This window comes from Plectropomus leopardus, chromosome 20 (genome assembly GCF_026936395.1).
Source record: "Plectropomus leopardus strain MGB_pleo_1.0 chromosome 20, ASM2693639v1, whole genome shotgun sequence".
In the NCBI taxonomy this organism is placed as follows: Eukaryota; Metazoa; Chordata; class Actinopteri; order Perciformes; family Serranidae; genus Plectropomus; species Plectropomus leopardus.
Window position 1 is genome coordinate 15,292,184 of NC_142195.1, and position 11,749 is coordinate 15,303,932.

Below are 11,749 nucleotides of genomic sequence, written 5' to 3' on the forward strand. Positions count from 1 at the left end.
GTGTGCTCTCAGATGGTATATGCAGCTATTATGTTCAATATTAAAACAACTTTATTGCAGCCTAAGATGTGGGTTTGAACAGTGCACAATATGCAGTGTGTACACATTCTTTGATTGTTTGCTGAGGTTGAGATGATTAAACGTTGCCACAATCACTTGGTCAAGTATTGAGGAAATATAATTGTCGTGGCAAATAGCCACTGGTACAATTATGAAGTAATAATTGAAAATTTTGGGGGAAAATTTTACCATGATTACATCCCAAAATGCTTTTTGCATACTGAAGAGAAATATATTTTTAGCTTCCATATTTAAGAATATCTTACTACAACTTTAAATACAGTGGGTTCCTTTTAACAAACCTTAAAGAGACAGTTCACCCTCAAAACACCTACTTTTCGTTTTCCTCTTACCTGTAGTGCTATTTATAAATCTAGATTGTTTGAGTGTGAGCTGACCAGTGTTGATATCCACTGTAGAGATGTCCGCCTTCTCTTTAATTTAATAGAACGAGATGGCATTCAGTTTTTTTGTGCTTAAAATGACAAAAAATAAATAAATAAATAAAAAAACATAATAATTAAAAACTCAACAGCAATGTCTCTTTATGTAGAGATGTACCATTCAGTCATAGCCCATTTTACAAACCAGTTCATCCTTTGTGGGAGGAGAATTTACATCTGACTTCTTCTCACAGCCAGTGAAATATGACTTCAGTAAGTGTGTACCGGAGTGTGCAGCACACTGAACAGCAGAAGGTTTTCTTTCACCTTGCGGCAACTCCTAACCCTGACACTGCTAATACTGTCATCTGCAGGTAAATGAAGCCCTTTACTTGTATTTTTACACAACAAATCCTTATTTGATTTACCATGTCATTTATACCCTGTTGTTTTGATAATCAAAAAACGTTTTCATTTTCTGTAGGATAATGGATCAGAATTGTTATTTCAAGCTAAAACATGCTGGATATGTACAGGATATAACCCGTTTGTCTTTTATTGTGTACTGCAGCAACTCTTTGAGACATATATGATAGGTATTCTCATCAAATGTAGCAAACAGACTTCACAGATGACTATCAGTGTTTAATCTAAGGAGTCAGAGCTGGAAAAGGGACACATGTTTTCTACATGCCACAAAGACTAAGCATCTGTCTGACGTCAAACAGAGAAACTTATTTTAACATTTTGCCATTTTCACAATAAGATGCTTGTACCCAAAGTGTATTTTTCTCTAAGTGTCTCTTTCCATTTCTGCTGTTTGCCATGAAGGGAATTTAAGAACCATAAACATGTTTGTAGTGTAACCATAGGGGCGTGTGTTTTATTTCAGTGAAAGAATGATGCAGCAGTTTTCATGCTTATCTGTCTTGTCTCTTCTCTACGTCCCCTTTAGTTAATTTACAGTACATCATGTGGATCTTTGTTTAACCTCCTCTTTTGGAGAGGGTGAATTAATTCAATGGGTCAGGCCTGGGCTTTGTGTAAATACATAATAATTATTCTGCTGTATTGTGGGATGAAGTGAGGTCAGGGGGTAATTAGTTGGCCTGTGTGTAAGGATTGCTGCAGGGAAACTGTTTATGAGTTTTGTGTAGCTGCTCGTTGGATGAATGAGAACATAAAATTTAACAATAATAATCCAGTAAGGTGTGCAGGGATGAAACTTCCATGGGTGGTGGGGACAAGGGGCCTGTCCAGTGCACTTTCCTCAGAAGGTAGTATTGGACCCCTCCACTTTTTTCAGTCTGAAAACTTAAAGTTAAATTCAATAAACAAAAACAAACAAACAAACAAAGATAAACTGCAGGCACAAGGAGCATGCACAACAGCTGACAATGTCCAAACCCCACCAAATTATAAAGGAAAAAGGATATATTATATGATATTATTATTATCATTATTGTTGTTGTTTTTGTTATTGTTATTATTATTATTATTATTATTATTATTATTATTATTATTATTATTATTATTATTATCATTATTATTATATTACTATTACTATCCTTCTTACATGCACCATCTCTAATTTCATTTTCAGGATCCCACTTGGGTGATTATGATGTCTGGCATCAAAAGAAAAAAGTGTACACTTGTAACATGGAGGCTTATTGTTTGGGTTTTGTTGACCAACATCATGTTGCTGCTGTACTGCGTGTTGAACCCATCCCAAGTAAAGATCAGGTAAAAATTTAAAGCATTATTTTATTGAGTGAAATCTGTTGAGCTGTTTACTTTATACCTTATATGTTATTCACAGGGGCCCACAAAAAGACACGTGTCCTCTCAGTATGGTGAAATTCATGAAGAATAATGAGAGCTCTCAAAGCGAAAAGTGCTCCCCCGCAGTGAACATCATGTTCATGAAGACGCATAAAACTGCCAGTAGCAGCATGCTCAACATCCTCTTCAGATTTGGAGAGAAGCGCAAGCTTAAATTCGCCTTCCCCGATGGACGCAATGACTTCTTCTACCCATCGCCTTTCCTGTGCTCCCAGGTGAAGGACTACAGGCCTGGAGACTGTTTCAACATTGTCTGTAACCACATGCGCTTCGACCATCAGGAAGTCGCCAAGCTCCTGCCTCTAGACGCTGTGTACATCACCATCTTACGCGACCCGGTGGATCTCTTTGAGTCGTCATTTCATTATTATCACAGAGCGATTCCTCTCACATGGAGGATCACTGGAGAGAACAAACTGGCAGAGTTTCTAAACAACCCTCAGACTTTCTACAGCCCAGAGGCTTTCAACTCATTCTACCTCAAAAATCTGCTCTTTTTTGACTTTGGCTTTGACAACAACCTGGAGGCTGATGATCCTCGCATTATGAGCAGTATTCATTACTTATCGAAACGTTTTGACCTGGTTCTTATAGCAGAATATTTTGAGGAGTCTCTTATACTGCTAAAAGACAAACTGTGTTGGAGCATGGAGGACATTCTGTATTTCAAACTCAACGCTCGCAAGAGTTCATCCGTGTCCCGTCTGACCTCTGAGTTGAGAGCCAAAGCTTTACAGTGGAACGCAGCTGACTGGAGACTCTATCAGCACTTTAACGCTACCTTCTGGGCCAGAGTTGAGGCTTACGGGAGAGACAGAATGAAACAGGAGGTGAACGAGCTGAAGAGAAGAAATGATGAGATGAAGGCCGTCTGTATCGAGGATGGAGGTGCAGTTGAAGCCCAAAACATTCAGGACAGACGCTTTCTGCCCTGGCAACCAGTTGGAGAGTCCTCCATCCTGGGTTACAACATGAAGAAAAATATTGATCCGAGATTTAGGACAATCTGTGAAAAAATGCTCACACCTGAAATACAATACCTATCAGACTTGGGCGTAAGTCTGTGGCTTACTACACTATGGGGCTGGTTTAAAGATGCTGTTTTTAGTTGGACGTGAATTAAAACATTTACGTAGCAATTTGTTTTACATACTTGAAACAAATGTTTTCCTCTTGTTTCAACAAACCTTAGTTTTATTCTGAGTGATGCATCTGTACTGTTAATTTAGATTTGTCATCTAGAATCTGGAACCCACTTTGGTTGCATAATTCAGCCCGCAGTTATTTCAGGCACCTTCACTCATCATGTGTCGGCCATTTATTTTCTCCTCGCTGTGCTGTACTGTTTTATCATTCAACACTGTACACTATATAACAATATTGTGTTTACACCCTTTTAACATTTGATTAAGGCATAAGGAATAAACAGTAAGACTCCATGCACCTAAAGAAGTACAACTCTGCAATTGATACCTCCGTGGAAAGGTTTACATAGTTCATGTTACAGCGATATTGTGCAATGTTTTTTTGCTTGATTGTCAGTTGAAAGAACAAATGTGTCTGGAGCATTTTTTTTGGAGCCCACAGGAATCCAAACAGGGTGTGACAGCAACCAGTGATAGCTGCAATGTTGATGAAGGTACACTTCCTACTAGGAGACAGGCAACTCTAGTGTGCCACCTAGAGGCCTGATGCTCAGGTGCAATTATATGCAATGACTGAGTGTTCATGGCCTCACCTGACCCTGTTATACTTGAAACTGTTTACATATCTGCATCACTGACAGCAATAATGAGTTGATATGGCATGAAAAGCAAAAATATATTCTGTGTGTACATTTTAACTCATTTTTAGGGATACATGGTCAAAGGTGACAGGTACTGTTCGCAGATTACAGGACCTACTACTGTTGGCTGACTTTACTAGTACAAGCCGTCCTTAAAATCAATAGTCTTGGATCTTTAGCACCAAGTTACACATGCAGGTTAATCTAAAAAAAGAGTTTCATAGACTTGAGTCAGCAGACAATTTTAGTTTAACTATTAAATTATCTTAAAAAAGCAAAAGTATGTCACCCTGGGGCTAAAAAGTACGTATTATACATGTACTAATGAAGCAGGCCACATGGTAGCACGTTGGAGAGACTTTATGAAGAGTACTGTGTGCATGAGAATTATCAAAGGTTTTTTATATAAATGATGTACAAAGGTTACTGTTTAAACTGAAATCTATTTTTGTAAATATGGTTTTTGAAAACTTACTTGGAAATATGCTATATATACACAAGTTGTATTTATTATAATTGTAATATTTTTACTCATTTGTCATACATTTTTTTGTTGTTATACAGATTAAGCAACAACGAGCTGTTGTCGGTGCTCCTTACACTGTTATGTAATTATTTAGTCTCAGAATAAGCCAATAGCTTTTGCTACCTATAACATATTTTTTTATTTATTTTTTAACCACCAACTATGGAGATAGCCATTAAATAATGTGCCTTATCACTCAGGTGATTTCTTTACAGCCGCATTCATGTATACGTACCATTTAATAAAATGCAATGTAACTGCATATTTATGCCTCCACAGAGTGTTATTTTTCCTTTTTCTTGGTCAAGAATTACTAGGCTGGTAAAGAGAGTGACAAATGAAGCATGAGTTTGTGGCTGAAAAGGCCAAATACAGCAATCTGGAAATAGATAATCTATCATTGTCACTGACTTACAGACATCAGTCTGCTTACTCGGACATTTGAGTTCCCTTTGAGCTTAATACCAGATGCATTTTTGAAGTTACATAATTGAAAAAAACCCTATAAAAATAACTGTTTAACTATGAAAAGGACACCAAATATGCATCCACCATATAATTTGAAAAAGCTCGCAAACATGCTATTAGAACCCTTCCATGTCCTTTAATCAAGTTATTCATTTAATTTGTTGATACTGTTTGATTTGTTGAACCTGTTGATACACTTTAAGATGACATGTGCCGGTTAAGTTAAATGACAGCAGTAAATTAAAAGCTGGCAGTTCAACTAATCTAATGAATGTTTTGACACATATGATATATTCGAGATGATAAATCAAAAACATTGACAGATCTTCAACACATTAAATCATGTTTAATTTACTCATTTACAATCTGGGAGGAGAAACGATGCTTTACAAACAACAGGAAAAGTTAGGGGGGGGACGAGGTGACAGGAACCATTGCTCCATCTTCATGGTGGTCTGGACAGTCAGACAGCTTCCACAGGTCCTCCAGCAGCCGCTGCCAGCCTCGGCATGTCTCTGAGCACATTGTCCTTGTTGACTGATGCTTGTTTCAGGTGTGAAGTCCAGAAGAATGGATCATGGAAGTGTGACAACAGTTGCACTTTAGCCTCAGGTAACCCCGCGGCGTCCTATTCCTCGTCTTTGTTCTCATAATTGTGTTTGATGTGTTTCCATAGTTTCTACAATGAATCAAATAGTTGGTAAGGTTAGACATTTTATGTGAACTGACAGGTTATATTGACAAACAGAGCTGTAAAAGTCGCAATAGCTCGTCTTAGCGGGCAAGCTAGCTTAGCTAACGCTAGCACCGCTGCGCCCTCTGCTTACAAGGTCAGGATAAAAACAGCGTCAAACCACCGAAGGGACACACTTACCCCGCGATTCATTTGCTCAAAAATCGCATCACCACCTTGGTCAAATAATCGCTCGAAGAAGACCGCTCCAACCATGATGGTTATAGCGAAAGTGGACGTCCTCCTGAAGAGCAGATTGTACACGGACTTTGCCAGCGCCATGTCGGTGGAATAACGCAGTGCGCAGGACCGGAAGCTTGGTCAAAGCACGTCTGTTTTCGTTTATGGCCCTGCAAAGACACCGTACACTTTTTCGCATAAGTTGTGTGCATATTGTTCGTGTTTTTTCAAGAAAATATCGCAAAGGAGGACGACATTATTACGCCGATGGTTTGTGCTATTTCCCGTTTATATTTAGCATATAGAGGGATCGAAAGCAAACTTCCATTCGTGTTACAAGAAGTGATTGTGTAAAGATTAGCATGTGAGCTAATGTTTGCTAACTATCCAGATCGAGCAACACTGTGGGCAAAGTTTATCTTATTGTCCTTTCTTTTCTTTACTGCTTCGTTTTATTTTATTTTATTGTTTTTATTTTTATTTTTTAATGTACCTGAGACAGAATAATTCTTTATGTCATAAGATGGTAGCACTTCATATTTAGGTGGTACCAATTTTCTTTGACAAATTGAACTGTAGAAATAAGAATATGTCTGTATTAATTATGTATGTCTATATTTGTCTATATGTCTTTATTTAATCATGTAAATATTTGTTTTCCATAATAATGATTAAAAAAAAAGAGATTCGAGCAAATATTTAGGGATATTAGCGTTTGCTTCGCTTGATTATTTAGGGAGATATTTGTCCGAGCATAAAACTGTTGATATACTTTCTAAACAGTATATCTATCTATATCTATATATCTATATATATCTAAACAGTTTAGTACCTTCAGGATTTGGATGATTTTATTAGAGCAAGACAGGAAGTCTTAGGCGTTTTCAAAATAAATGCACCTCTATTACTAAAGCAATAGATGGCAGCAGAAAGCTACTAGCACCGCTTGTCCTTCTTCATGATATTGCTTATGTTGTGTGTTTGATATCAGGCTGGATGTAGTTTGTACCTACATGCTGTTTTTTGTGTCCTAAATCTAATCTGCAATCACGCGTTGGACTTCTACATAAAAACAAATGTGTCTGATGCAAAAGTAAACAAACAAATGAGACCACAATTACTTTATGTAAATGTAAGCAAACCTGCTTTGATTGGGAAGTCTCAAATGTCAAAACAGATCAATACTAGTTCCATGATTAGGCGTGAATTAAGTCAGTGAATTGACTGAGGATGAATCATGAATAATTAATCTTGTTTCAATATGAGGATTTGCTGCCCATTTATATCTTTGGGTTTTAGACTGTTGGACAATCAGAGAAAATAAATTGTAATTTGAAGAGGTCATCTTGGACTTTGGGATAATTTGATTGGCATTTTTGACTATCTATTTATTTTTCTCCCATAAATCAGAAAGAAAGATACTTGGGCAGTTTGCTTGGCTAAAGCCCCCCCCCCCTCTTTTTTTTAAAGGACAGGCTAGTTTTGTCAATGAATCAGCTCGTGCATAATGATACATAATATGGGAAATGATCACACAGTTGATGTGTCATACTGAAACCATTTCGGTCAGCGCAGCTATTCCCTCTCCATGTGTTGACAGAGGAGTTATTGAAATGCGTTTCATTTCTGTTCGCTGTCTTTCAGGAATTTAAAAGGTGACTTCTTGCTGGTTTTAGCACATAACCTGCACCATGGGGAAGAGATACTACTGTGACTACTGTGACCGTTCCTTCCAGGACAACATGCATAACAGGAAAAAACATCTGAACGGTGTTCAGCATCACAGAGCTAAAAAGGCCTGGTATGATTATTTTAGAGGTGAGACTTACTGTTGGTCCTTCGACCTTTGAGATGTGGTTGCAATGAATATAAAATGTTATGCTTTATTTTTACGACTAATACTTTTTTGTGATGGAAATGTGTTTGTTTTAAAGCAGACCATGGTGCCGTAGATTACAATTTCTTCTAAGTTTTAAACCTATTAAAGCATGCTTACATTTCGTTATGCCATCTTGGTTGCCCACCTGTTTACTTTATGATAATAGATTATATAAATAATCCCTGACAACACTATCATTTGTCTTTTTACAGACTCTTCAGCCATTCTGTATGATGAGCAAACAAAGAAACCTTGCAGGAAGTTTCTCCAAAAAGGTTACAGAACACTTCAACCAAGCGTTTGTCCTATAACCAGGACATTCTCTTAAATAACATTTTGTTATAATCTTTTTTTTTTCTTTTTTTAAGGAATTTGTGATTTTGGCCCTAATTGCAGATTTTCCCACATGTCTGAAGAGGATCTGTTTAACTTAAAAAGACAGGTGGAAGGTAAGCTGACACCATCATTGAGACTGTGAGAACTTTTTGATTGTAATACATTGTGATGTTAATGTTCTGATTTCAGCTGGTCGGAAAGAAGCACAAGAATCATTTCCCAACTACGTGATAAAAAATGTATTCTCTCGTAGAAACTAACCTCCAGCAAGCCTTCACAGTGGAAAGTGCCTCCTTAATGATAAACAAATGCCTCCTCAATAATAAAAAAAAAATGTAATTACCAAGTGTGTTAATGAATGGGGGTTGGGGTCATATTGGGTCTTAGTTATAAAAACACATTCACAATATAAAGCCTGCAGACGTTTGGGGCAACTTAAGGTGAGCAAAATTCTTGCACAAAAAACTAAGAACAGCCCAGGTGCAAGTGACCTAGAGTTAAGGGGGTTGTTTTATATTCCCTCCACCTAGGTTTCAGAAAGCACAAATTTCACCCTCAAACAGCACTGAAGTCTCAAAAGGGCCCAGAGACGAGAGTTTCTGGCTGACATAAGGTCTGTGGTCGATTAAGGAAGGATCAGACTGCCCTGAGTATGTGTCTCTTTGCCTCTCTTAAGCTCTCAGAAAGGCTGTTGTCACACCCTGATTGGCCAAGAGGGCAAAATGCACTGAGCTGCTCTCAATTCTTAATTAGGAGTCAGTCCTCACACCCTGCGCAACAGGTGATCTGAATAACCCTCTAATCAACTTCATGAAATTGTTATATCCAGCAAATAGAAAAAAGGAAATGTCAGCCAAATACCGCTACAACATCACAGGCCCCCAAAGTAATATGCCTTATATTTAATGCACATATATTTAACAAATATAAATCGTGTTATCTGAATGATTTGTTCAATAATGAGGTCAGCATTCAACCTTGTTCTCACAGATGATCAACGCAGTCTATATTTAATGTCTCAAATGTAATGTTGCACATTGAACAGAAAAAGGCAAGCACACCAAGTACCTCGGGTTTCCACTTTCTCATGTGTTCCATAATAAAACTAATAGTAAACAAATGGAAATTGCCAAGTTTTTTTTTACTCCAGATAACTGTGTGGATCACGATTTGTTGACAGGGGTGAAATTTAATTTCTTTCAGATGAAAAACGGCAGAGAGAGGACTCTGCACACAAAATGATGCCTGGGCGAAGTGTAGAAGAATGGCTCTCCAGAAGGCAAAAGAGGCAAACTGCCCTCGGTATCAAAGGGTAGGCACTTTCATTTTTTTTTTGTTTCAACACTTATTCATACATGGTTAGCATCACTAATGGTTATTCCTGTTGATTTAGAATTCAAGTGTTCAATTATTTATCTCTGCAGAGATTTAAAAAATAAGGACGACAGCGAAGAGGGACAGGAAGAAAGTGACATACCTCAACAGCTCCTCTCGGTCAATGACCTGCCGCCCTCTCTCATGCCTCCTCCTCCAGGCGGATGGAAAGTCAAAGTGAACACAGAATGGGGCTGAAAGATATTCATTCCAAGGTTCAAATCAGTGAAGTGGATATGTGACATTAATAGAAAGAGAAACAAAATACATTTATGTTCATATTTCAGGGGTTAACAGTTTGAAATGAAGTTTACAGTTGAGTCTAAAAATCATTTTGTTCCGTTTTTATCATTTGAAAAATGAGAATAAAACATTTTGTATGCTGGACAGTATAGGCAGTTTACTCTGAAAGAACTGTTCATTTATTACATCTCACGTAAGATGTCAAGTTTCTTGCATCTAAATATGAAACATTGCTGTTTAATATGAAAAAAAAGTTAGTATGTACAGACACTTTAAAAACACAGTAAAGTCAATCTGAGATTAGTGATTTCTGTGCAGACAGTTTGTAATAATCCTCATAATTGACATTTTGGCAGTGTGTTGTTGATTGCTCCACCAATCTGGAGTGGAGTGCCTTTACCGTGAAACTCCTCTGAGGAGTTTCATTTGATGTCATGTAGTCCCGAAAGGAACGGAGGATTGCTGAGCAGATGGAAATAATTTTTTGTTTATTTTTAATCCTCTGCTGCGTCACCGAGGGAATCACTGATCTGACTGAATTTTATTTCTAACCCAGCCAGCTGAAAACACCATTTCACTATATAAATAGTAAAGATTGTGAACTAATGGTCTGGATTAAGTGTTATAATGAAAGTTTTTCATAGATAGAAAGTTATCATGTAAATCCCTTGGATTTTTTGACTAATCTATTTATAATTGTCATTGGCCTTTTAAAGCCCTTAGTTAGGTTATTCTGCATAACTGGGGTTATGCTGAGATGTATAAACTTGTACCTAATGCAGTGATTATGGCAGAATCCTCATTAAATTACTTAGATTTTTTTTTTCAGTTTTGTATCGTTTTACTTACTTATTCTGCTCTCACGGCGTGAATATATCTCTGACTCTGACTCACTGCACCTGCCCTCATAAAGTACATACTGTTGTTGCACAGCATATTGGGACATGCTTTTTCATCATTAAATTGTGCTTTTAACTTTGACTCTGTGGCTTATATCTGTCAGTTTTTAACACAAGATGTAGATTTAAAGGAAAAAAATATATGATTTGAGATACAACAAAATGCCATTTGTCAAGTTTGCCAGAGACAGAGGTCAACTCAGAGAGAGTGCTGCCTTTTTCTTGGCAGAAGTTGTAACCTTTAAGTTGTGACTACGTACATTGTAGTTTGTGACTGAGTGATTATAGTTATTCCGGCTTATGTCAGCTGTCAATGAGCTGTCATCTGTCTGTGGCTCAGTTGATGTGACTTATCTTCTGCTGTGCAGAGGATTGTGGGCTAGAATATGAGGAAAGGCATGCTAACTTGCACTGCAAAATGCAACCTGATGCAGCTGGACATCCTGGTATTTTTTGGCACCCTATTTAACATGCTATGTATGGGGAAATACTAAATCTGTTTTTTGGCTGACTGAATAGTATGATATAAAGCTTACTAGAATATATGGAAGTAACTATTTTATTAACATGAAGAAATGTTAAATTAGGAAGTAAATGCAACACGCTTGTTAGACCTCTGGTATATGCACCTCAGGTATATGTGTTTTGGTGAGAGAAACTGAAAGGTAACATAACTTTTGTTAGTGTACAAGAAAACACCAAAAGATAGTTTTAAATAAAGGCCAAGCTATAAAAATAGCAAGTTCAATAACTTATTTTCAAATGTAAGCTTTATATATCATTGGTTCCTCGTTGTTTGTATATGTGTATGCTGTACATCAAAGAAAATGACACGTCATTATTCCAAATCGAATTTTCTCACTAGTTCATTTCCATTTAGTCTAGCAAGAGAAATAGGTTGCCATGTACCCACGTGCTTTGTTTTTTTTTTTTTTTTGCAACCTGTTTTTTAAGGACAATAATGGTGCCTAGTTTAAATTTTCACTTGTTGCCAAGGTCAACTCGTGCCCCATGGGATTTGTTTCAGGCCAACTTGA

The 11,749-nt window shown here is 37.2% G+C and overlaps 3 protein-coding genes across 3 annotated transcripts; 2 read left to right on the top strand and 1 right to left on the bottom strand.

The window, feature by feature from the left end:
• Positions 1-74: 74 nt before the first annotated feature.
• Positions 75-4,813, top strand: gal3st1b (galactose-3-O-sulfotransferase 1b). The gene is made up of 3 exons (XM_042508745.2): positions 75-817; positions 2,047-2,189; positions 2,266-4,813. The coding sequence occupies exons 2-3, from the start codon at positions 2,065-2,067 to the stop codon at positions 3,404-3,406; spliced, it is 1,266 nt and encodes a 421-aa protein (XP_042364679.2). The 5' UTR covers positions 75-817; positions 2,047-2,064; the 3' UTR covers positions 3,407-4,813.
• Positions 4,814-5,394: 581 nt separating this feature from the next.
• On the bottom strand, positions 5,395-6,105 carry uqcr10 (ubiquinol-cytochrome c reductase, complex III subunit X). Its single transcript, XM_088071169.1, has 2 exons — positions 5,943-6,105; positions 5,395-5,747 (listed from the first exon to the last, which is right to left on the bottom strand). The coding sequence occupies exons 1-2, from the start codon at positions 6,081-6,083 to the stop codon at positions 5,697-5,699; spliced, it is 192 nt and encodes a 63-aa protein (XP_087927295.1). The 5' UTR covers positions 6,084-6,105; the 3' UTR covers positions 5,395-5,696.
• zmat5 (zinc finger, matrin-type 5) lies at positions 6,100-10,794 on the top strand. Its single transcript, XM_042509900.2, has 6 exons — positions 6,100-6,251; positions 7,626-7,799; positions 8,073-8,135; positions 8,229-8,309; positions 9,400-9,508; positions 9,621-10,794. The coding sequence occupies exons 2-6, from the start codon at positions 7,673-7,675 to the stop codon at positions 9,766-9,768; spliced, it is 528 nt and encodes a 175-aa protein (XP_042365834.2). The 5' UTR covers positions 6,100-6,251; positions 7,626-7,672; the 3' UTR covers positions 9,769-10,794.
• The last annotated feature ends 955 nt before the right edge of the window (positions 10,795-11,749 follow it).